This window comes from Xiphophorus couchianus, chromosome 11 (genome assembly GCF_001444195.1).
Source record: "Xiphophorus couchianus chromosome 11, X_couchianus-1.0, whole genome shotgun sequence".
In the NCBI taxonomy this organism is placed as follows: domain Eukaryota; kingdom Metazoa; phylum Chordata; class Actinopteri; order Cyprinodontiformes; family Poeciliidae; genus Xiphophorus; species Xiphophorus couchianus.
Genome location: NC_040238.1, coordinates 8,365,018 through 8,390,534, shown reverse-complemented (window position 1 = coordinate 8,390,534; position 25,517 = coordinate 8,365,018). Strand labels below are relative to the sequence as shown.

General features: G+C 38.1%; 1 protein-coding gene and 1 long non-coding RNA gene across 2 annotated transcripts; one reads left to right on the top strand and one right to left on the bottom strand.

The window, feature by feature from the left end:
* Positions 1–597: 597 nt before the first annotated feature.
* Positions 598–23,687, bottom strand: ncf1 (neutrophil cytosolic factor 1). The gene is made up of 13 exons (XM_028030547.1): positions 23,665–23,687; positions 23,338–23,356; positions 15,418–15,505; positions 15,195–15,275; positions 15,030–15,105; positions 10,136–10,301; positions 9,966–10,024; positions 9,514–9,636; positions 3,762–3,869; positions 3,561–3,678; positions 3,074–3,181; positions 1,491–1,651; positions 598–1,405 (listed from the first exon to the last, which is right to left on the bottom strand). Exons 3-13 carry the CDS (start codon positions 15,487–15,489, stop codon positions 1,242–1,244), a joined length of 1,236 nt encoding a protein of 411 aa, XP_027886348.1. The 5' UTR covers positions 15,490–15,505; positions 23,338–23,356; positions 23,665–23,687; the 3' UTR covers positions 598–1,241.
* On the top strand, positions 1,658–10,424 carry LOC114152610 (uncharacterized). Its single transcript, XR_003597177.1, has 3 exons — positions 1,658–1,868; positions 8,089–8,093; positions 10,411–10,424. It is a non-coding gene; the product is annotated as an uncharacterized LOC114152610 (long non-coding RNA).
* Positions 23,688–25,517: the final 1,830 nt, after the last annotated feature.

Below are 25,517 nucleotides of genomic sequence, written 5' to 3'. Positions count from 1 at the left end.
CTTGAGTTTCTGCTCTAACAGAGGGTCCAGTCTTGAGTCTTGAGACATGCTAACAGCTCACTTTCCAAACTGCAGAGACAACATTCTTCAATAACATGTTCTGGTTGACACCACGAGTTGTTGGAAAGCACTTCCAATCGACTTCATTTGCTTTTGCTGGTCCTCTTTAAATCTTTGTCTGGCTCTATGTTTAGATGCCTCACATCCATGATGACTTATTTTCACTTCATCTGGGTTTTCTGGTCGTAGTTCAGGTATTATTTGAGAATTTGAATGGCAACTCGGCTGCTCCTAGTACCAAAAACAATCACTTGCAGCCATGTTTAACTATCATAGCTATCCAAAAGTAAAACAGTAAGAGCAAATATTCTTCCTGCTGGATAGCATTCAATACCTGAGGGACTAATGGTCCAAGCATAAAATTCCCTAGACAAAAAATTGACAAATGAACAAAAGTCTAGACACAGGAAAAAATAACTAACATAACAGAGCTACTCCAACATGTGTTTTTTTGAGCAGCAGCAATTCTAGAATTATTTTCCCTATCCTGTTGCCAATTTAGGTTATAAACCACAAAAAAGAAACCAAAACCACAAGCTCTTTTACGTTTTTAAGCAAAAGTTTAAATGCCTTTGTTCTGTTTATAATAAAGTTTCTGCAATAAATTATCTCATTCTTAATGACTAAATTCATTTGGCATTTGGAAAATAAAGAAAACTGAAGTAACTGAACACAAAATATCCCCCCTGTTTTACACTCTACAGTGTTAATTTGTTTCATTGCTTTAGAAATTTATTGAGCAAATAAATAAAAGCAGAGCTTACAAAAACACAAGATGAAGTAACATTTAATGGCCCATGTATTTTCTTAGCGTATTTGTTTAGTCTTGAATAAAGGCAAATAAAGAAAAATGGAGTTAAAAGCTGAGTTTGTTTCTGTGTCAAAATGAGAGCAGGCCGAATTAACTCATGCAATCTAAAAATATATTTAGGCCACTTAAAATTAGAATGAGGTCTGTGGGATGCAGAACTAAATACTATACAAGTTTTGGGTGAGAAAAAAAAATAACGCAGACAGCGTGAAGCTATAGTTTCTCTAAAAGTTTGCCTCTGAAAATGTGTTTGCTAGAAGCTACAAAATTAAAAGTCTAATACATCAGAAATGCTGTGATGAGAAGCAAACAGATCACCACATATTGACTTTAAGCGCTGAAAAGAAACATCTCCCTGATAATCCTGGTGCTAACTGGAAGAGCTGGAGCGCGACTTATGAATGCTCATTTTCTTGCGAGTGCCGTCGGTGCAGCGCTCCAGGATGAGCTCCGGGCTGGGCCGCGGTGGGATGACTGGAGCTTCTTTCTTCAGTTCACTTTCTGAACTGGATTCAGACACTTCGGGAATGTTGTCTGTTGAATGAATACAGAAGACAGAGATTATGTGGCGCCATTCAGATTGTACCAGCTGCAAATATCAAAGCTTGTTCTTTATTACCCTCATTCTTCCTCTCCTTCAGTGGCACCTTCCCAGAGTTCTGTTTTGGAGGGGTGACACCTTTCTGCTGCAAGTAACGCCTACTGTTCCTGCGATAGGCGTCCTGACTTAGTTTCTGCCTGGATTTGCTGTGGATGCTTTTGGCATTTCTGATGGTGGACCTAAGATAGATACAGAAGATAGAAGGTAAGTCTAGATCAGGGGTGGTGAACTTGTGACTCTCGAGCCACAAGCAGCTCTTCGACCCAGTCCAGTTGTACCACTTTTTCGACGGGCTGTTTTTGATCCAAAAAGGAATTTCAAGTGTCTTTAATGAGTAATCAAAGGCAACAGAAGCCTATGCTAACAGGCCAGCGTTTCAAACCTCGAAAAAGAGATGTTGCTGCCTTCAGTGAGTGTAAGTGCTGACAAAAGCAGTGTAACGTGCTGTGCAGGATGTCAAATTTTAAGCTAGCCCTGCAAGAGGCGGAGAGACTTTAGGCAAACTCCAGTCCTGATAGGTCACTGTCCTGCAGTTTTTAGATGTGCCAGAGCTACAAAACACTAGGAATGAAATGGCTTAAAATTACCTCCTCCTTGTGTAGATAAGTTCTCCAGATCCTTGCCAATGACCTAATTATTCTATTCAGGTGTGGTGCAGTAGAGGCACATCTAAAAGTTGCAGGACAGTGGTACTGGAATTTGACACCTGTGCTTTAGGTGATAGATGGATTTGAATCATTTAGGAATAAAATCTGTTTTGATTATAACAACTTTCCTCAACAGGTCTCTGTATTTCTGTCTTCTACATTATTTCACGTCGGTGCGTCATTTCCAAGCTCAGAGAATTGTGGCGCAAAGGTGGGAGTGAAGCAAGCAAGCTGCTGTTGCACAAGTAATAAGATAGAAGCAAACATATCCGAGTTTGCGCAGCAGGTTCTGGTGCCGTTGAGGGGAAAAGCAAATTCTGATCACATGAACACAATCAATGCTGTGCATCACGGTGATACTCAGAGTGGCAGATTCTTGGATTTGAGATATTTAGTGATTTTTGTACTGCAGGACAAAAACAGAACAAAAGTGAGAAAAATCAGAAAGCAACGAACTCCTATGAGAGATTAAATTAATAACGATATTTATTATGGTTTGTCAAACCTGCTGTGTTTAATCTTTAAGTAAGGTTTAACCTACTGAGCAGGGGTGAATCCAGGAAGTTTTTAAAGAGGTCTAAAAGGGGGGTAGTGATGTACTTGGGTTACTACACCAAAAATACCGGTTAAACTACAGTGTAAAATATGCAAATAGTACAGGTCACCGCAATACCCTCAAATAGGTACAAATCTGAGCCCAGTCTAATATCTTTATAAGATCAAATGATGAAAAAGTTGTGTGTGGAGAAGTGAAAAAGGAACGCCACGTCCCTTTATTCAGAAGTGGCACAAGAAAAGCCACAGATGACAACAGACGAATTATGAACAAACCTTCCTCTTCCTGTTTTAATGAGTTGCAGCTTCATTCATTTATTTCTCAGAAAGGATTTCAAAGAAATTATTCTAATCTTACACCATGAAGTTCAGCTTAAAAACACATGACCATCTGCATACCTGCGAGGTGGAGGTCTCTGTCCTCGCAGGTTTGTCCTCTCAGTTTCATTTTTACTGTCAGACTTCTGCAGGAACATGGAAGGGTAATGACCAGTCTCTTCTCCTTTTCTGGCAAATAAATAACAAAAAAAAACATTTTAAAATGGTTAAACAAACTAAAAACATTTTATGCAAGAATCTCTCTCCACACAAATGCTGGTATACATTAACTGTCTGTTCCTAAGGAGTAGAAGTATGGTATTTAATCAGTTGTAAAAAAGTTTTTCTGCATCTGCAGCTGATTACATGAAGCTAAAAGATGTTTGATATACAAATCAGCGACATCCTGACTGGTTTATTGTAGAAAACATGCCTAATGTTGAAAGGAAAACTTCAGAACTATATCAAAAGGTTTCTTAGCACACCAATAGAGAAAATGGTGAGGTCTGGATAAAAGCTGAATGGAAAAACTAAAAGAGACAACTAGAACAGTTTGCTCAGATTTTACCTGACGACCCACCACCCATCCAGCAGTCTGTGAATGACCTCCACAGTGTCTCCCACCTCCAGAGAAATCTCATCCTCCTGCTCTGCCTGGTATGCTTGGATGATGACATGCAGTTCTCCTGCAGAGACGAACATCTGTCAGAAAACAGGTACTCTGAATGTCCACCATGCTGTTCATGGCAGTAAGTAACACATCTCTTACCTTCATAGTCCGGTTCAGGTTCCTCTGCCTCCTCCGGTCCATCGAGTGGTTCCAGGTAGGAAGCAGGGACCCAGCCTCGTTTGGATTCACACTGACAGAACCACCAACCTGAAACCAACAGCAGCAACTTCATAACAACCCAAAAACACATTGAAACTACCTTACAAGTAACACCCCATTGAAATAAAGTTGCAAATATATTCTTTGCAACCTGTAAATGTGGTAAAAGAACAACAACATCATGTTAAACTAAACACATTTACTACTGTTAATATTATTAAAAATTCCTTGGATTAGATTATGATGGTGGAGGTTAAGGAGTTAAAAAGTATATTTTGTAACATTTTGTTCTTTGAAGAAGATGAAAATGTGTCAGTGAATGTCACATTGTAACAGAAGAAAATAAGGGCAGAAGAGCTAAAGAAAATTTACTACTCTTTTAAAATGAAATAAAATAAGTTGGTAGGAGAACAGCATTCAGATGACTGACTCAAGAAAAGTGGAACTGAAATAAAGTTCTGAGAAGCAACTTAAACTGTTTCTTTGAAACTGACCTTAAAGTTTATGTGCAATCTCATCTTTTTCAGTCTATAAGAAAATATTTTGTCCTTTTACATTTAGAAAGAGCATTATTTAATAATCAGTAATCTATTAATTCAGCAGAATAATCTCATACTGATTTTTTTTTAAAGCCAATGTATGTATGTTAGGTATGTCCAATGTATGTTTTAAGCCAATGTTTTGAGCATTTTCATTAGGGGAAGAATCCACTGATAAGAAATATGTATTTTAAAAGGGGATTAGGTAAGTCACATTTAAGACCACTGTAATTTAAATTTAAGATCTACGGATCAGGAACTATTAAAAACTAAGTTACCATAATGACCTTATTTAATATTTGAGTAAGTTAAATAACTTATTTAACAAAATAACTTGGTGTTTTTGTTTTGGCTGAAAAAAGCAAATTGACTTTGTTTTCATGGCAAAACTTCATAAATATACACGGGTTTATCACAAAAAACCCCACATTAAAATCCTCAGATTTAAGACTTTTCACGACTTTTAAGTCCCCCATGAAATCCTGTAAACACAAAAATGCAAGCAGTAGTTGATACAGTATACTTGCTGTTAATACTTTGTGTAACCGTCTCTTGCTAGTGATGTTACGTGATGTGCCGAGGCTTCGAGGCGTGTGTCGAGTAATGGAGGGGGCGTTTCCGTAAAGCGCGTATCGAGGCTTGCTTCATTTAGGGGAGGAGCCGAAAACGATGACGTCCGAAGCCTCGCTGCCCGGCTGTACCACGTGACTGCTTCGGAAAGTGGCTCAGAGTTTGACGCGGGGTTTGACAGCTTTAGAAACCCCACAGGCTCCATTCAAAATGTGGGTTGTTGTAGGCGAGTTGCGGTCAGTTGAGAGAGTGGATAGAGTTTTGGTAGTTTGGATAGCAGAGTTTGGATAGTGGTTATTTAGTTTGAGACAGTTAGTTTGGTGTTGAGAGAGAGAGAGAGAGAGAGAGAGAGAAAGATATTTAGGAGCGCGAGGACAGGATAGGAGAAGGATAGGAGAAGGATGGAGCCGGCGAGAAAGAGAAGGATTTCCCCTCATCTTTCGAATTGATAAGCCCTAACAAGGTAAGGTGAACTGAACATTTGCAGATGCATTAGGTTTGCTTATGAGGAACTGTATTTTTCACTGTTTCTTATTTTCTGTAAAGGTGAGGTGTTTATTGTGCTCCAAGGAGTTGGGGTACAATAATAACACCTCATCCATGTAGTGTCAAAAAAGAGAAATCGTTTGAAACCAAAAACTGTGGAGAAATTGTTGTTTCTTAATAAAAATGCATGAAATCATCCAAGTTACACAAGCATTAGCCTATTCACTACCCCCTCCCTAGTTCCACAAGCACTTTCACTGTCCTCTGCCTGATTAAGCCCAGGCCATTTTTCTAGAGTTATAGAAAAACATTATTACACAACATGCCATATCACATGACACTACTATTTTGGGATTAATTACACACAGAGAATGCATTCAAACAATATTTTATTATACACATATGTGTATACATAATTTATGTAGACAAATGATTTCGTCCTACACCTTTTGTGAAGTCCTTCCCAAGAGCCATAATAGACAAAAATTCAATGCATCACACGTGTTAAGATACAGCTGGCTGTGATTATACACCTGGCCAGTAGGTGGTTTCGTGTGCACATGAAGCCTCAAGAAATGAACCCTTTCTCGAACCAATTGGCTCAAGTGGTTCAATGCCTCATGAGGCTTCATCTCACCATCACTATCTCTTGCCAATATTACCTCACCCGGGGCCTCATGCATAAAAGAGTGCGCAGTTTTCACACTAAAACTTGGCATACGGAAAAATTTAGAAAAGTGCGCCACACACAAAAAAAACCCGGATGCATAAAGCTGAGCGTACGCACGTGGCTGCGCACCTTTCCTTTATAAATCATAATTAGCGGGAAATAGAGCGCAGCTGCTCGTCCGCCCTGTCGCCACCCTTAAATACATATGTAAATTAGTATAAATACCCGGAAATCTGCCACCTGACAACGTCCTTGTTTGTAGAAGTATAAGTATTTATAATAATAATAATAATAATAATCCTATATGTTATGTATAACGTGCTTTCAGGTCACAAGGTCACTTCACGAAAACAAAAATAATATATTTTAAAGAAAAAAAATCCAAATTAAATAAATAAATAAAGAAATCGTGCAAATGCCCGTTAGAACAGTAGCGCTTCCAGCAGGGATTTAAAGAATGACAGCGTGTCAGAGAGCCCTTTGAGTGGGAATGTGGACGTGTATTCTAAATAGAATAATGTGCAGAAATTGTACATTTACAGAATATAGATGATTTCTGTCCATAAAGGCGCATTCACTAAGCGGGCGGCTCAGCTGAAGGATGACTGCAGGACCGGTACCACACTGCTCCTTCTAAAAATTCTGCTCGGAGCTCCAGGATGATTAGTCCAGGAAATCTAAATGCTAATAAACCATCTTCAACATTTCCCAGCAGATCAATATGATCTCTGATCAATCGATCCCTCTGAATCCTGCATTGGCGATGTTCTCCATCAGAGCCAAAGCGCTGTGCCACAATTACGTTGTGCCTCGCAGTGGCGCAAAAAGTGGGTATGCACGCAACACGCGCTGCACTAGAGGGGGCGCCATAACGATGTGGGGAAATTTTTTCTCGTAGGCATTTTCTGTATTTAACAACCGTTTGAGCATGCATGAAATGATCAGAGGAAACCCCTATCTCCTGTTCTTTCACTACCCCTCTCGTCGCCCCCATACACACATTCAGGTAGCTTGGATAGGCGCCCCTTCGAGAACGCGCGGAGGCGCTTTTTTTTTTTTTTTTGTCTTTTAAATTTGAATGGTACTAGTGCACTCGATAACATAGAGCTAAAGATGGGGCGGCAGAAAAAAACAAAACAAAACTCCGGGGCAGAAAACAGAATAAGGAAGAAGGGGGGGAGGGGGGATAAAGATGGTGGAGGGATGAAGAAAAGCTTTTCAAAGTGGTTGAAAGACAATAGGTAAGTAATGTTAGTGTATCAACAGGAGGGCTGTAAATATTCAGGTTAGCTTAAGCTAGGATAAAATGACAGGTGGCTGTTGTTTTGTTAGGGTTGCCACCCGTCCCATAAACTACGGGTTTGTCTGGTATTTGACTCTTAATTGTTGTGTCCCGTATTGAACCGATACCGGGAGCAATTTGTTCCGTATTTCTATGCATGTCTGATAGACACACCTGTCACACAGATCTCAACAATAATTACCAAAACATAACACAGGAAATATTAAGGTCAACTAAATTGTCGTAGCGGGAGCTAAATAGGACCCCCGCCCCCCAACCTCCACGAACTGACGCTGTTGTCACGGTTGCCTAGAAACGGACACTACGCTGCCGCGGTGAGCTGCTATCAACCCGCGTCTTTTTAAAATGTCCACTGATTCTCCACTGTCCTTAGAAGCAAAACCTCTGTCAAAAATACAGACGTAAGTAGGAAGACACACATTCCAGGCTGAACAATTTCAGTGAAGTTAAATAAGAGCGATTTAAACAGAAAATGTGTCGGCGATATTCAGTGACGACACACCGACAGACCCATTCTGTCTGTGTGATATCAGACAGAATGGGTCAGGAGAGGAACACTGCGGACCGTGAGAACCTAGAAGAACCAGGCATCAGCGTCTCTTCATCCCTCAATCATCTCTTGAGACCGAAAAATATAAATGGCAATTTAAAGAACAAATAATACTGATTTATTGGTAAATAAATAAATATTGTGAAGAGAAACTGTTTATTTTTTTCTACATTAATTTGTTAGGGCTTTCTGTGTAGGAAAAATGTTGATATCTTTTATAAATACAGTGTTTTGTATTTATAAAATACAAATATATTTTGTATTTTATAAATACAAAATATGTATTGTATTTATAACAATACATATTTGTATTGTTATAGTACACAAGAAAAGACCAGGGGCCTCATGCATAAAGCATGTGTGCGCACAACAAATGTGCGGCGACATACTGCACAAGTCGGCATGTACAAAAATCAACTTTGCGTCAAAGTTTGTGTAAATATTACGCACACTTTTTCGCTGGCGTGAAAATTGTGCGACAGCCACGCAAACGTTTTCTGTGGACAATATCAAACTACAAAGCGTCAAAATTCCCATAAATACACTTCACCTAAATACTGAAATCTGATGACATTCAGTTAATTAGACCAAGAAGCATCAAACCCGATGTTTTTTTCATGATTTTAATGTTTTACTGTTTAAACATAAACGATGAAACTGAACCGCATGTATCCTCAGACAATAACATAACACGCAGACAAAATAAAGAAAATAAAAGTAAAAAGACGTGAAAACTTCACTCGAATATAAATAGTTATTTTCTTCAGTTTTTGTCTCATAAAGATGTAACGCATTGGTCTGTTCATCGGAGCGCATGAAATGTATCTGTGGGGTAATTTCATTCTCAATAAAAAATAAAGAAAACAGGGTTGGATAAGCAGATTAACTCCAAACAGGTTTGATTATTTTAAGGTGATCAAGGTGTGTATATAATCACATGTACATAAGTAGCTGTGCCACAATTACGCGGCACCAGGGGCGCAACTGCATACTTTTTGAGGTGTATGCGAACATGTCATCGGTGCCCCCCCACCTTCACCCCCCGACCCTCCAGGTTTAATATGTCCATACTACTCTCCCTTATTCATGCACTTATAAAATACAGTAATTAAATTAAAATCATCATGGTATTTAGGTTTTTGTTGCCTCCCTAATGTTATTATTCCTTCCTGATGTGTGAATAAATTGCAGCCTATAAAACAATTAAAAAAGAATGAAACAAAAAATAGGGCAAAATTTTATCATTTAATATATAAGTGAGCCAAAGAGCCACTTTCACCAACCTCTAGAACCACCTATGGGCTGCAGGTCTGAGGCATTTTGTTAGCATGTTTTCCTCCATTCTTATAGCTTGATGGGAAGTCAGGTTATCCAAACTGACAACCCACATTAATAAAATAATAGTGAAATAACATTGACCACAAAATAGAGCTAGAGCAAACAAAGAGGAGGATATTTGACCATTCCCCTTTTCACATTTTCTATGTCAGGAATGTCATACTCCAGTCCTCAATTGCTAATATTCTGTAACTTTTAGGCATGTTCATACTCCAACACTTTGATGCTTCTCTCACCATTCTGATTTTTCTCCACGATTTCCACAAAGTCTCCGGTGTAGAGGTTGAGCTCATGTTTCGACGTCTTTTCAAAGTCTGCAATGACTCTGTAGGTGTCCAGGATGATGGGTCCAGAAATTTCTGCAGGGTGAAAGATTGTGGTTCCTGTTAGCTAACACTTGCAAAATCTGACTGACTTGAGAGACCAAAAAACATCTAGTCACATGTATTTTTTATTGTCTTTCAAACTAAATTAAATAATCATTAAACCAAAAGACTGTTGTCATCAAGAGATTGGTCATAAATCAGTCAGTTTGTTTTTATGTGTTTTGACTTCATACGTGCAAAGATGCTCAAATTCACCCTTTAAAAATAACTGAGATTCCTCTGTCAGTAATAAAAGTGAATAAAAGTTGTAGTTCAGAAACTTTCTAAAGATTTTCTGTTAAAGCAGTTGAATTAAAACCTACCTGAAGCAGTGGCTCTGGTGAGCTCCCTGGACTCCACAAACGTGTCATTTCTTTTCATTCTGTAGGAAGAGTACTCTGTTTTTATGTGTTTTTTTCCAAAATTATAAAACAACAACAACAAAAAAACATTCTATGGTGCTGATTTGTGTCTGTGAGTGATGTATACTAACGTGTTTGGTGCAGGTGGGTTTTCGTCCTCAGGTCGGACCTTGAAGAAGGAGGACAAATGTTTGCAGCGGGAGATGTGAGCCGGCAAGTTGATGAGAGACTCACAATACTCGGCTAAGGTGATCTTCCTGATTTCTCTGGACTTCTGGCTTTCCACCCACCGTGGGGCTGAGGAGACAAACAGACCACTCTCTGGTGAGGTTTAAAGATGATCAGAGTTGTCCATGTTGTAGTTGAACATATTAACAATATTCCTCAAAGAAATACTGGAATGGAGTTGCACTTTAAGCCAAACAAGGAATCTGGGGGAATTTCGGGCAAGCTAGATTCATAAGACAGACCTGCATTAAAATTTGTCATATTTGCCTCTTTATTATAAGTTTTGCAAGAAGTTCAGGGGCATCCGAGTTAGACCGTTACACAGTTAAAATGTGGCATGTGTTCAGATGAATCAATGTTGCAGATATTTCTTGAAAAATTTGAAGCAGAGTCCCAAAGCGATTTGGGTTGGGATAGGAGGGTATGGAGCTTTTTCAGTGACATAGCACCTTTCCACTTCTGTGATGGCCACTTTAATGAGGAAACTTCAGAGATTGCTATAAGTGAACACACATTTGCTGGAAAAATGAGATAAAATAAGACCTGAAACTATGCTTTTCATGACCAGAACCTTGCAAAAGTCTGAACAGCATTTTCTATTAGCAAAAAAATCCTATTTAATTCTAAAAAAAATGGGCTGTTGCAACAAAAGAAACAAAGAGTTATTTGAAACATTGCTCTCCAGCTGTTTTAGGCTCTGAGTGATGAAAGGTTAGCAGCAAGCTGCAGTTTGCACCAGGACTGAATTTTCTTTCTGCTTCTTCTTTTCCATTCTGCAACCACCAGTTTGGTAACATTTCACAAAGGGAATGTGTAAAGCTTTAGTTCTGTTTTTTAAACCAGAAAACGTCCTGAATGTCTAAACAGGAACTCAAAACCAAGACAACAGTGATAACCTGCACGTTCCTAGAGTGGCCAAACACTGAAACTGCAACACCTGAAACATGGGAAATGCCCACAAATACTATAGAAATAACACAGTCTGCATATTTTCGGTTATGCGCAGCAGTTAATTTCACTTCTCTTATATATTTATTTTTTGTTCTGTCTGCAGTAAAAACGATAGGAGATGGGGGGAAGGTTACAATTTAACTGTGACAGCATGATATCTCTTTTCTATCAAATCCAGCATCATCCCTGCATTTAATTCTTTCTCATTTCTTTTATGTCTTTAAATTAAAATGTATCCAAAGAAGAAATATGTTTTCAAACGAGAGCAGCAATACAGGAGCAGTTTTCTCCATATGTTTGTCAAGACTCACTATACTTTGCTTTTACCCTATTTTAACAGTGCAATATATTTTGTACATGTAACATTTCAATTCTAATTTTCTTTCTAATATATACAAATGTTGCCTTTAATATTCATTATCAATCTAATTCTGACTCTTTGGTTCTGAGCCTTTGCAATAGACTCAGAATGACGTTAAACTGCTTCAGTAAAATGCATTAAAACATGTTGACGAGACATTTTGACCTACTCTAAATCTTAATAGCTTATATAACTGAGTAACCTATTCGCTTTTCTTGTCATTTAAGAAGATTAGATGCAGCAATCATGCATTTTTGCTCATAACTGCAAATATGGTCAGAGCTCTTGATAATTATGGAATACATAAACAGCAAATTTGATATTTTGAGGAAAATGACAGCTTTACTCTCTTTATTGGAAAGAAACACAACAAGATGGAGGAAGAAAGGAACCAGAGATATGCATTTCTGAGTAAATAATTACATAAATCTGTTTTCACTATGTCCCAAATGATTTTTAAGGACAGTTCAGATGCAAATGGAAAGCAGAAGTACTGAGCTATGCCATTATAGTTGCCTGCAGCCATAAAGAGCTTCCTGTATGATATAGATCAATTCACCAAACATCAGAGGCATCAATGTTCAGTCTGAATCAAATATAATAAATATTACTAAAAATACACCTACATGTTCATTTAACTTGTATCCTTTTTGGAAATCATAAGAAAGAGGTCTGGTTTCATAAGATTGTCTGTACACATACGACTGCACCTCTGCCCACCACAGCAACACCATCATCAAGTTTGCTGATGACACCACAGTGTTGGGGCTCATCTCAAGAGGCGACGAGTCCGCCTACAGGGGTGAGGTGGAACGGCTGTTGCAGTGGTCCAGGGAGAACAATCTGCTCCTCAACAACTCAAAGACAAAAGAACTCATAATAGATTACAGGAGGAATAAAACGGACATTACACCACTAACCATTGGGGGAAAATGTGTGGAGAGGGTAGCTGATTTCCGTTTCCTGGGGGTCCACATTGAGCAGGGCCTCACATGGAACATGAACACCTTCGAGCTGATAAAAAAGGCCCAGCAAAGACTGACTGAGGGTTCTCAGGAGGAACAACATCAAGGAGAAGCTGCTGGTGTCCTTCTACAAGTGCTCCATAGAGAGCATACTGACCTACTGTATCTGCGTATGGTATAACAGCAGCACTACGGCTCAAAGGAAAGCTCTCCAAAGGGTTGTGAATACAGCCCAAAAAATCATTGGCTGCCCTCTCCCCTCACTGGAGGACCTGCACAGCGACCGCTGTCTAAGAAAAGCACAACACATCACAAAGGACACTTCTCACCCCAGACATTCTCTGTTCACACTGCTGCCTTCAGGCAGAAGATACAGAGCAACCAGAACCAACCGTCTCAGAGACAGTTTCTACCCGATAGCCATAACAAAACTAAATGCAATCAAAAACAACCATTAATCATCATAAATGATGTATGTAAGAATGTGGCTGTTCTTATTTATTAGTTGTTGTTTTTGTTTTTTTTTACCAGTTATTTGTTAATTCTTACATTGTGTGTGAATTGTGAGACAGTTATTTTTTGTTTTTAAGCATATGCACTGACTGATGGCACCTTTTAAATTTCGTTGTCCTTGTGACAATGACAATAAAGATTTATCTCTTATCTCTTTCTTGTTCTCTGTCAGGCCCTTGTCTAATCTGTCTCGCTGTCTAGTTGTTGAGTCAAGTCTGTTGTCTTGCCTGCCGTCAGATGTCTAGTGCACAGGTGTCAAACTCCAGTCCTCAAGGGCCGCTGTCCTGCAGTTTTTAGATGTGCCACAGTTACAAAACACTGGAGTGAAATGGCTTAATTACCTCCTCCTTGTGTAGATCAGTTCTCCAGAGCCTTGCTAATGACCTAATTATTCTATTCAGGTGTGGTGCAGCAGAGGCACATCTAAAAGTTGCAGGACAGTGGCCCTTGAGGACTGGAGTTTGACACCCCTGGTCTAGTGTGACCAGTTGCTACCAGTTTTTGAGCCTTAGTCTTCTTGCTCAATCTATGCTGCCTGGATTTTGGATTTTTGTATTTCGGACATTGCCCTGCGACAGACTGGCGACCTGTCCAAAATGTACCCCTCCTCTCACCTGGAACGTTAGCTGGAGATAGGCACCTGTACCCTTCCTGACCTCTCTAGTTACAAGGGTGTAAGAAAATGGATGGATGAATATTTCAGACATCATTAAATCATCATTTTCCTCACACCAACCTGGGTCCTCTGAGTCTGCCTCACCACCTCATAACGCATCACATGACACTATTCTAGTTTAGTTCTAATGCCGAATAAATTTTGAACAACACATTTGAAACTCTTTTAGTTCAGCATTTCCATCAAAGGTGAGGATTATTAATTAGAATAACTACAGCAAAACAGAGGGATGGGCATTTATCATTATCGGGAAAAATGTCGTATCTCAAGCAATGGTAAATTCCAATTCACGTTTGAACCCCAAAATGAACAATATTGTCGGATATTTTTTAAATATTGACAGAGTTCTTTCATATGCTGTCCTTTTGCCATCTTTATGGATTATGTTCTGCTTTCATTTTTATATTGTAAGTTTTGTGTAAGTTACATGCTTCATCTCACTTACATCACTTTGTTGCTGGTATGTAAGAATTTTCCCTCAGAGGATATAAAGGTTTATTCTATTCTATTCTAAATTAGTCATTAATCAAAGTAGACATTTTTTAATACAAATGGCCTTGTTCTGAGAAGATTATCTGAGTCTCTATAAGTCATCTTAAATAGAACGACTGTTGATTAGAGAGACAGAGGTACTCATGAAGGACTGATCTGTAGGAGGTTAACAAACATGGTTATTGTAGCAAAAAAAGGGAAGAAAAACTCTAAAATTTCAGTTCTCTGAATAAAACAAATAAAAATTATCTGCTGTTTATTTCTAAGATAAACGGGCCCTTTAAATGATACTAAATATTATTTTTTATTTGTATGGTGACTTTGCTCAGTTGTTAGATATAGCCAGCTGCAGATGGTGAAACTAAAATATTTCACATTCCTTCAGAAGAAAAAGTCCACATCTACTGGCCCCTAAAACAAAATCAAGACTGAAACCAAACCGTCCAGAACATATTGAAGATATATGAAGAATTCAATGTATCGTAACACCCTGATCTCAGAAAAGTTAAGCTTTATACATGAACAACTTACGTAGGAACTAAAACTCCCTTGAGCTAAATTCTGCATTATTTTCTCTCAACTCTGGGTGAATTTAAACATTAGTTGCAGCTCATCTGGTTCATCTCAGTTGTACATGAAAGAAAAAGGGAAGTGAATTCAGCCACATGTTTGTTAATCACAGGTGCTTCCTGGAGGAGGATTGCAGAATACAAGGGGGTTTTACATACAGTGAACTTATTTTGATATTCTCTAATGGTGGCTACACCAGGACATATATAATTTATAATAAGGGTATAATTAACTTTAAATGCTTAAACTATGTTTTATTTGTTTTTTACCTGGCAGTGATGGAATTACTCTGTCCCTCTTGTCTATTTGTCCAGCTTCAATGGGAAACATTTCCTTCAGAGATTTCTGCAAGGGAAAACCAAAGGGAACATTTCAGAAGCTGTGCATGTTTTAAATTTGGCAGAGCTTTAGCAACACACTTCAGGGGAACTAACATGAAAAGTGTGGATCTCAGGATACGTCCTGTAGATCAGCTTCTCTGACTCATCGCTCCATTTCACCATCAGTCTGTATACCTGCATGACATTTTAATCACATGAACAAGGAATGCCTTAGAAAAATGTTTGCTAAAGACCAATAAACATTTTTTCCTTAAACCCTGACTTCAAGATTTAGAAAAGTCTTTTTTGGCACATTTTGTGTTTTAGATTGACTCACGTAGTGCTGACTTGGAAAGAAGCGTTTCTCGAAGCCGAGTAGCTCCACATGCCTGACGTAGATCTCCTCCATGCTGAAGGGCTGAAAACTGAAGTCAAAAGAGTTGCAGGAACTTTGCTTAAATAATCTGTGTCGTCAACACACCACAAGAAATCATTTCCTCTTTGTCTGTGTTTGGGCGTGGCATAACTTAATATCCCTCAGAAAAAAAAAAATCCATCTACTGGTTAGTTAGAGAGCAACCATGCATGCACACACTCATTCTGTCACAGCCTGTCGTTCCAAAAAAGCGAGCTGGATGGAGGAGGACCTCAAGGAAACTGAGTCAAAATTCACCAGTGAAAGAGACGATCTGATATTAGAACGTAATTCTACCAAAAATGCTCGGAAGTCTCTTGACGCTAAAAATGCTGAGCTGCAGGAAAAAGTGAAGTCATTGAATTTAAGATGAAGAATGTGCAGCTCCAGACTCTGGTAGAAAACCTGACAAATGAGAAAGCCGAGTTGTCGTCTGAAGTCGGTGCTGCTGCTTTGGAGAAAAAGAACCAAGAGACGGAGAAGGAGGAACTCCAAAACAAACTCTGCCAAACCAAGAGAGACTTGGAGAGCCAGTTTTGGTAGAATGATTTTTTGAACACTTGAACACTTATTTACACTTATTTACACTTGTTTTGTTTACACCTTCAAACATTAAATTGAGATTATTTTTCATTTCAACTAAGTTACAAGACCTTTATTTCTACTTTTGCAATAAATGAATCAAGTCAAAGTGCGTACAACTCCCAAGCCACCTGTTACCACCCACAGCGTTTCCTGGAGTTTTATTTTTCGCTTTTTTGGAACGAAAGGCTGCGACATTTAAGTCAAAAAATCATTCTACCAAAACCTCCCGTCCACACCAGACATTTACCAAACAATCCACCCAGCAACCGGTGTGTTCTTAATTACTCAAATTGGTAGGAGGGTCTAACAATTAACAACGTAAATTAAACAATTCCGAATATAAAAATTAATTACAAATTTTGATTATAAATTAACTTAAATATATTCCAACTACCCAAAGAACAAAACAAAATTGGTGGAAATTATAAACTACAAAACCTTAGCATAAATGGCCAAGACACATTCCTAGGGGAAATTAAGCATAACATCTCAAACTAATAGTTGTTTTGGACTGTAAAAGGCAGCCAGAGAAAGTACCAAAAAATAAAACTAAAAAATCTATACAGATCACAGACAGAAGACCCAAACCCAATACAAAGACTCCAGGCTGAGATTTAAAGGTAGGACCTTTTTGTTGTAAGGCAACAATGTTACCAACTAAGTTCATTTTGCTTTCTCAAGTAAAAAAAAAAAAGGCTGATGAAAATGCTAACTTTATCATGATGACTTAACCTAGCATGATGACTAACATTAAGTCTATTCAGTAAGTTAACTCCTACGGGCCTGGATGATTATGAGCCTGGCTAATCATTGCTGTCTAGACTTCGTGTCTTTTTTCTTCTTTTTCCCAATGAGTGACCATTTATGTGCTTAAGGAATCACCTAAATATGTCAGAATAAGGCCACAGCCACAGCCTATCAAAAATTAAAGGGAGGTTTGCAAGGCATCGACTGGCGTTTGAAGTAATGTTACAAGGTTCAGCAAACACGGATCTTTACAGAAAATGGGCTACAGTTGCCACATTTGTATCATTAATCCACTCCTGAACCAAATGTAATCTTTTCAAAATTAAGTAAAATTTTCACTAACTGGTACTTCTCACCACTCCTTTCAGATTAAAGATCTTCAAACAAAAAGAAAAAGCTCAAAAACAATCAGAAATGCCTCACAACATAAATGTTTTTCCTCAATAAACATTAAGGACACCCATTTGGTGTTGGAGTAGCTTTTCTTTCTGGTTTTATTATTTTTAGCAATAATGCAAAGAATGCTGCAAGTGGGGGATTTTCCAACAAAAGTTGTCATTTGTCAGGAACCCTTTAACACATTTTTCACAGCATCATCTGGTTGTGTGTGCCACTTGTGTGGGCTTTGAACTACATTTGTGTTTTCCACAATTTCTGCAACAGAAACAGGAACAAAACATAGCAAAAACAAACCCACACGTTCAATCTTGCTTTCAATTTTGTTTTTCTGCACTATAATACACATGTAAGATTATATATCATATACACACCCACATATATACATATACTGTATATATATATATATATATATGGGTGTCTTGATCTGTATTGGGATCTCTATTAAGATCAAGACCTCAAAGAGGTATATATCATAACTGATATATCATATCAGTTATGATATATATATATATATATATATACTGTATGTATAGAAAATAAATGCTACACCCTGAATTGCACTCTAGATAGCTGTATGTGAAAAAGGCCCGGTACTGTAAAATTAAGTGGCGTTACTAGATCAAAAATAGATAGCGTCACTTGCAGTTTCCCTCCAAGGTTTGTGACACATCCGTAATCACATTACCATCAGGAGAAATATTTGATGGTAAACAGTAGAAATATGACTCAAGACATCAGGAAAACCAAACATTGATGATCTGATCAAAGACTGACTGAAAATGGGGAAATATGAATCATTTGTATGAAGTTATTTTGGCCTTATTAGCTTTTTTCTTAAACTCTAGTTCAAATGAACATGTTTTGTGTCCATGTTTCATTGTCTCTTTCACACAACACAAATATGAGTACTACAATGCTGCAAACTCCAGTTTTGGGGAAATTGTCACCTGACAATCTTTAGAAACAATCTCTTTCTTGTCCCACAATGCTAGAAATAGAGTTTGGGGTATTTTTGCTACTCTATTCTGACTAACATTTCTTACTTCTCAGTTGCGAGGTCAAATGTTCAACAACATCACAAGTAAAAAAAGTGAATTTTATATATTAAAACCAGTTGGGATCATGTTAATCTACCAATGTATGAATAACCTCATATTAAGCTCCTTACTTGTTGTATTTGCACAACAAATTTGTACTTTTAGGAACAATATGCAGTAGACTGCAAACATTAAAATCTGGACTGGATTTCCTAAAATTTATACAGATCCATTAATTCTTTTTTCTTGTTACAGCCACAAGTTTGGTAATACTTTATTTGAAGGGGTGTGCATAAGACTTACATGGAACTCTCATAAACATGACATAGGACCTGTCATGAACATGAAGAAGACTGTTATCATTCGGTAAATAATGACACTTTTCATGTAAAATTGACATTGTTTAAAATATCTTTGTTATGATAGCTTGTCATTAACCAAGGATCATCATCTGTCGTAAATAGGTTATTACAAGCTTTAATTATCAAACTTAGTTATGAATCTTTGTGTTTTATTATATTACCCTATGGTTAATTTGTTATTAGTCGTAACTGTGACAGTCACGAGGCCATTACATTGTGTCATTGATATTTTTTCTTACACATTGGAAAACATTGGACTTTAAAAGAAAAATGTATTAAGCACCAGACACAGACTTGCAGTCCATGGGTTGTCCTAAGACAGGAGCTGACTCAAGTGGCTCTTTGGCTCACTCAGACATTAAATGATGAAATATTGGCCTGTTTTTGTTTCATTCTTTTTAAGTTACCCCCATGAAAAAAATACTGACTACACCACTGGCTCCCATGGTAAATTTGGTCTAGAACCAGTCTCTGAACCTACTATTTGTATAAGTATTATGGTATTAATCTTTAAAAAAAACAACACAATTTTCACAGAACTTACTTTTGGCTGTCTGATGACATACATTTAAAATATTAAATCATATGTTATGATAAGCTACTCAGTACTTAAGTAGACCTTTTAACAAATACTTCTTACACTTGCTAAATTAAAACTTAATGTACTTTTACTTGACATGTTGAAGTTACACTGGAATACAATTTTTGGGTCCTCTAACCCAGCGGCCCCCAACCTTTTTAGTCGCGTGGACCGGTCAGCCCTTCGCAATTTTGCTGCGGACCGGAGAGGGGGCGTGGGGGTGCGTCGTAAGTATCGAGTCTGATGCTGTTTTTCGGGGGGGGAGGGGGCAGTACTCCGATGTTGTTTTGTTACTCATTCTGCTGCAAGTTGGCTCAATTTTGACGCGCAAGACGTAACCGGTCCGCGGCCCGGTGGTTGGGGACCACTGCTCTAATCCACCTCTGTGTATGAATCATTGCACTGTTGACTTTATTTTGTTTTTAAATAAAATGTACCACATCTGCGGGCACACCATAGAGGTGGGCATTCCTTATTTTCATTTCTGAAAGGTGACGACTCAAATGTAAGTTATCGACCTTTCTTGGAAACACTTTATTTCATGGGATGTGCATGAAACTGACATAACACTGTCATAAACATAACACCTGTCATGAACATGAATAAGTCTTCATGAATATTTACTGTATGACTGTCATGTTTTGTCAAGTTTGGTTTACTGTGCGATTCCCCACATGAAAGGGATAGTCTCTATTATGAATCTTAACTGGATTTCACTCAAAGAGCCTTCACTTTAGCTGATCCATCTTTATTTTTATATGATGGTCATCATAGTTTTTAGCCTTCCAACCACATAGGTGAAAAACCGGCTGTCCGTTACAGTTTGTAGAAAACTTTTGCACACTACTGAATTTACATGTGCTACCAGCACTGTTTGCTTCTCATGCTGTGGCACTTCTTCAAAAAGGAGTGACAGGTCAGCCACACCAAACGTACCTGCACTCTGATTGCTAGGAGATTGAGTCCACCTGGTTCTCATCACTCCAGCAGAGAAGCCGCAGAAAGGTGAAGCAGAGGGGAGTGGCTACTGGCAGTTTGCCAGAACAATGAATGTTGTCATAAACTGTCATCCGGTAAATAATGACACTTTTAATGCAAAGTTGATATTATTCAAAATGTCTTCTTCATGACAACTTGTCATTAACCTACACTTATTGGTGGAGTCTAGGTTGCCACTCACTGGTGAAGATGAAGTCAGTCAGTCAAATACTCTGGTGTCCAGTGTATTCTTGGCTGTAAGTTTTTCCCCACATTTTTATTTACATTTTGAAAAACTTTGAATGCTAGAGTGCAATGGCATTTGGTTGACATTTTGAAAGGAAATTTGTGTGCTTGACACCCATACACAGGCACCCCCATTGGAAGGAAATAAACAGATGCAGTACAACACTTTTATTCTATTGGCTGAGAGGTTGCCAACAATGTTCTCAATGCCTTTGCATACATTTTTATTTTTAAAGCAGGACTTCATGTTTGTCTTCTCAAAACTTGTACTCAAGACTTCTTGCGCTCAGACATAAGCTGTGCCTGAATTCAGGGTCTGCATCCTTCAAAGGACAGATTTGTAGGCTGATTATGTCATAGTGTGGCAACAAGGCCTGTCCGAATTCGAAGACTCCTTCAGATGCGGCCTCGAAATACGTTCTCCTTTTACCCAGATTTGAAGGATGGATCTGGTTTATCCTTCATGGCCCTCCATATCCCATAATTCATTGCGGGTCCAAACTGGGTGTTCAGGCAGAGCCACAATAGCGGTGAAGAGCAGCAAATTATTTTGTTATATTATACTTTAAATGACACAATGTAATTTTGTACAATGTTTTTTAAGCGAGAATGTAAGTGTGTAAGTCTCAAATATCTGCTCGGTTCACCACAACATAACCTGCTCTGACATTTTCGGACATGTCTGCTCCTGCTGCGTTAACAGCCAGGGGCCCCGCCAGCTGCAAAGGCACTTCACGTTCGATATACCGGAGGAGAACGCCTGACTCCTGGCACATTGTTTTAAAAACTCCTGCTAGCTTTCCCCAATGAGTAGAGGTTAAACACCTATATTATTCAGACAGGTAATATCTAGTTGTAAAATGTTTAGTTTACTAAAGTATTTAATTAATTCCTCAGCAAATTGGTTTGATTGATTACAGTCAAGCCTTCAAACATACTAGTTTTATTTAACTGTAATGGCTTATCCGAGATTTGTAGAGTATTATATATACGTAACTATGGAACAGCATATATATATATATATATATATATATGTGTGTACTTTTTCCTTCAGAAAATAGACAACCAGATATGTTTTTTTTCTCGTGACAACTCCTTATGTTATAGTGACAGTTCCCGTAGGGTTAACTGTCATATTTACACTTGTCATTGTAATATTTGCCAAAATGACAATAAGTGGCAAAATTTAAGATTTATATATACCAAAATTAGCCTGTATGATCCAGGTTGAAGTTTAAGTGATTGAAGGATTAGTTTTAGGATGATTTAAAAGCAGTTCTCTGTTGCAGCCTCATTACATTTGTTTTAGTCAATATCAATAGATGCAGAGTGTCCACTAGATGGCGCCAAATTCCCATCTTTTACACCATTGACAAGACAGCGTTAAGCAACGATCCAAATGTCTTAAAATTTTGCTAGATATGGCAAGATTTTCTATGGTTAATCTTGTGTTCTCTTTGTAAGATGTATCCTAAAAAACATTTTGATTTGCAGAGTTGGTAAAACTAGAACTTGAGAAATTTTCGTGATAACAAAAGATTTTCAGCCGCAAAAAAGCCAGTAAAAAAGAACATACTATATTTTTTAAAATGATGCCACTCAATTGCACATTCCTTTGGATTGTTGTATGCTACTTACACCTGCACATGTCACTTTGTTGTAGTTACACCAGAATTTTCTCACAGTAGGATAATACAGGATTGTTCTATTTTTTTAACTCTATCATTTAGCAGTTGTCCAAGTCCATCCATTTATTGCTCTTCTTTGGAGGCAGGAAAATCTGTTTTTCCATTGTTGTCTGGGATACTCCCCAATGGAAAGACAATAACTTGTTGATATTGTAAGTCAAGTCAGTAACTTTATATTGATTTGATGATTTAGAATGCAACTCCATCTAAATAACATGCAACTATTGTTGCAAACCTTGGTTCCATTACATTTGGATAAAAACCAAGCTAGACTTATTCCAAATCCATCAACACAGACTCAGCCTATAGTTAACATTTCTAAATTAAATCTAAAACAAAATGACTCCTTTTCAACATTCCTGTATATGAAAACCTGAAAAACTGAGGTGTCTGGTTTGAGACAATAAAACATTTTCTGAAACATTTTTTGAAAGCATAGATTTTTACATTCCAAGCTTACAAGTTAAGCATAGCAATTAATCGTGATTAATCACAACACTAGAGTGTGATTGATATGATGAATTTTTAATCGATTAACAGCAATAATGATTATTCTTAGAAAGTACTCAGAAGGAAAACATTCATAGCTTCTGTCAGACTGCTCCAGGGCAGCTGTGGCTACTATCTAGTAGCTTGCCACCATCAGCGTATCTAGTAGCTTGAGTGTGTGAGTGAATGGGTGAATGACTGTAGTGTGAAGCCCTGTGGGGTTCTCTGGACTTGATAAGGCGCTATACAAGTACAAAGCCATTACCAGCAAAGTACCATAGAAACTGCTACTTTTTAACTTAGTACTCCTCTTTGTTTTTCATTCGAGCTTGATAAGCTGGTCAAATATTTAATAGGGAACACCTGTTTGATGACTGATGCTCAATATGAAGAGAAAACAAACAGCTCCATTGTTGAAGATTTTAACTGACCACTACAGGGCTTCGGTCAGAAAGCACGCTGGTCAAGTAAAAAAACATCAGCATTAATTCCCTCTGTGATAAGGGCTGTTGAAATTTAAATGATGCAAAACTCAGAATCAATCTAGCTCTAACTGGTCAAAGCTCAAAACTAACGGTTAAATGCTAGATAGTTTTAATAAAAATCAAACACGTTGAGAATAAAACAGACATTAACAAAATATATAACTATACCAGCAGCTAAACAACTCTTCTCAGTAGTGATAATTAGCATCTACCTATTCAAGTCACATGACTAATACTACTACTCACATAATCAATGACTGCGGCAGAGGTCCAGGCAGCGGCGGCCTGGCTCTCCGGGTGAGGCAGAAGGGAAGGAGCTTCAGGGCAGGTTTCCCCTCTGAGCACCAGCGCTGTCTGGAAGGTCGGGACGGCTGTGGACTTGGGAGGGAGTCACCCCGGTCCTGCTCAACTTTTAACACACAGAGATTTTGTACTTTATATTCTTGTTCTTAGCTTCTTTTAGTCTGAACTGATGATTTTGTAAGTTTTTAAAAGTTTCTGAATAATTGCAACAATGTAATGTGTTTTAAATGTTTACAGTAATAATAAAATTTTTTCGAAAGAAAAAAAAAACCGGTCTCAACAGTAAACGGAAACAAATCAGCTGACGAATGTCAAGAAGAAGAAAGTAAACGGAACAAACCTCCTTCAAGATAAAAGAAAGCACTTCAAAATAAAAGCATAGATATGAGACATTGAACTACTTGAAGAATTACTAATGTAGCAAGTGTGTAAAACTGTTTATATTCCACCTCAAATCCATCCTCATTACCTGTGTATATTTGTTTTTCTTAGTTTTTGAATTGTATTTTATTTTGGCGGAGAAGCTTTTATTTTCTTGTTTCCTGTCTCCTCGTCATATCCTGTGTGTTCGCGCCAAGCTGCGCTGGGGAGAGGTAAGCGTACAAAGCTGTCTTCTGTTTGTCTGTTAAAGTATTCAAAATGTCCTTAAAAGTATTTTTGCCAAACTCGCAAGTTGTTATATGTTGTTCCCCAACTGTTTTATGTGTAGCGCAGCACTGTACTGGGTACTTGATTCCCACGTTAAGGACATTTATTGAGTTTAACGTGCCAATGTGGTCATTTTTGTTCTTTTGATTTGTTAAGGTGTGTGTGGGAAAGCCAGAGCCCAAGAACTGGAGTGCTGATACATTTTTGTTTTAAACAGGTATGTGAGTTGCTTCAAAATGTTATCTGAATGTTAGATTAATGTATTTTGTAAATTTTCAGTTTGAATTATAAAATATTGTAACTAGTGGGCAGATTATTTTTGTTTGGGTCTTATTTTAATTGTCTTGACATTTTACTTTATTATTTGTGAATGTCAGAGAATTTTGGTTGGTTTTACCACAGTCCTTCAGTTCGTGCCAAGCTGCGCTGGGGAGAGGTGTGTGTGGGAAAGCCAGAGCCCAAGAACTGGAGTGCTGATACATTTTTGTTTTAAACAGAATAAACCTGCCCTACTGCTGCAATACACCCCGGTGTCCTCGTCTGCTGGTTCCCTTTGCCTATACACACAACGCAGAGTACATGTACAACAGATGAGTCGGATGAGAGCGGCTACACTAACATCCATCTTTACAGGAAAGGTAAAGGAAAAAGTTAAAACAGTAGTGGGATCAGAGGTTGTAGTTCATGTATTGAAGTAATCATCAGGATTTTGTCTGCAAATTCATTTGACATCTCAGGGCTGAAATCTGAATTCCCATGAGTTTCAAATGCAGGTAAAGATAGAGCAGAACAATGCTTTGGAGCCTGCAGGCTTTTTAACAACATGAATGGGCTGCAGTGACAGACATTGGTCCACCGGATTATGTCACAGCACCGCTGTGAGTCTCTGAACAGATTATGATTCAGGGGGAAAATCAGTGGGAATTATGTATATATGTATGCTTGTGTGTGTGTGGGAGAGCAGCTGGAGAGGTGATGAGTGTGTGTGTCCATATGAAGTGTGCCTCCGCCGAGGGAGCTGATTCTTGGCTGTGGCAATTTGTACTGTAACTCACACACATGTAGCAGTGTGTTGTCACGAAGGTAAGGCCATGTCATGTCTGCAGGTTAAATCTGGGTCAATCACACCTCTGTTTTTTCCACTAGAGAACACACTCACCTGCTTATCACTGCAATGGCTCAAACAATCATGTTGCAGCAGTGTGGCATTGAATCCTGTTTGTCCCTTTGGAAAAAACACAAAAACATGTGAGACTTGGAAGGTACAACACAACAGTAGCTTTTTATTTTACTAATTTATGCGGAGTAAAATGCAGTTATGTTCTGCTAGGGGTGGTTTATTAGATTAAATTTTGACAACACATAACAATAAAGCCAAACAATACCTGCTCCTGCAATTTCTATTAAAATGTTCTGTCAATAGGAGAAGAAGTAACTAATCCAATTACTTACTTCAGATAGGAGTAAATTCAGCA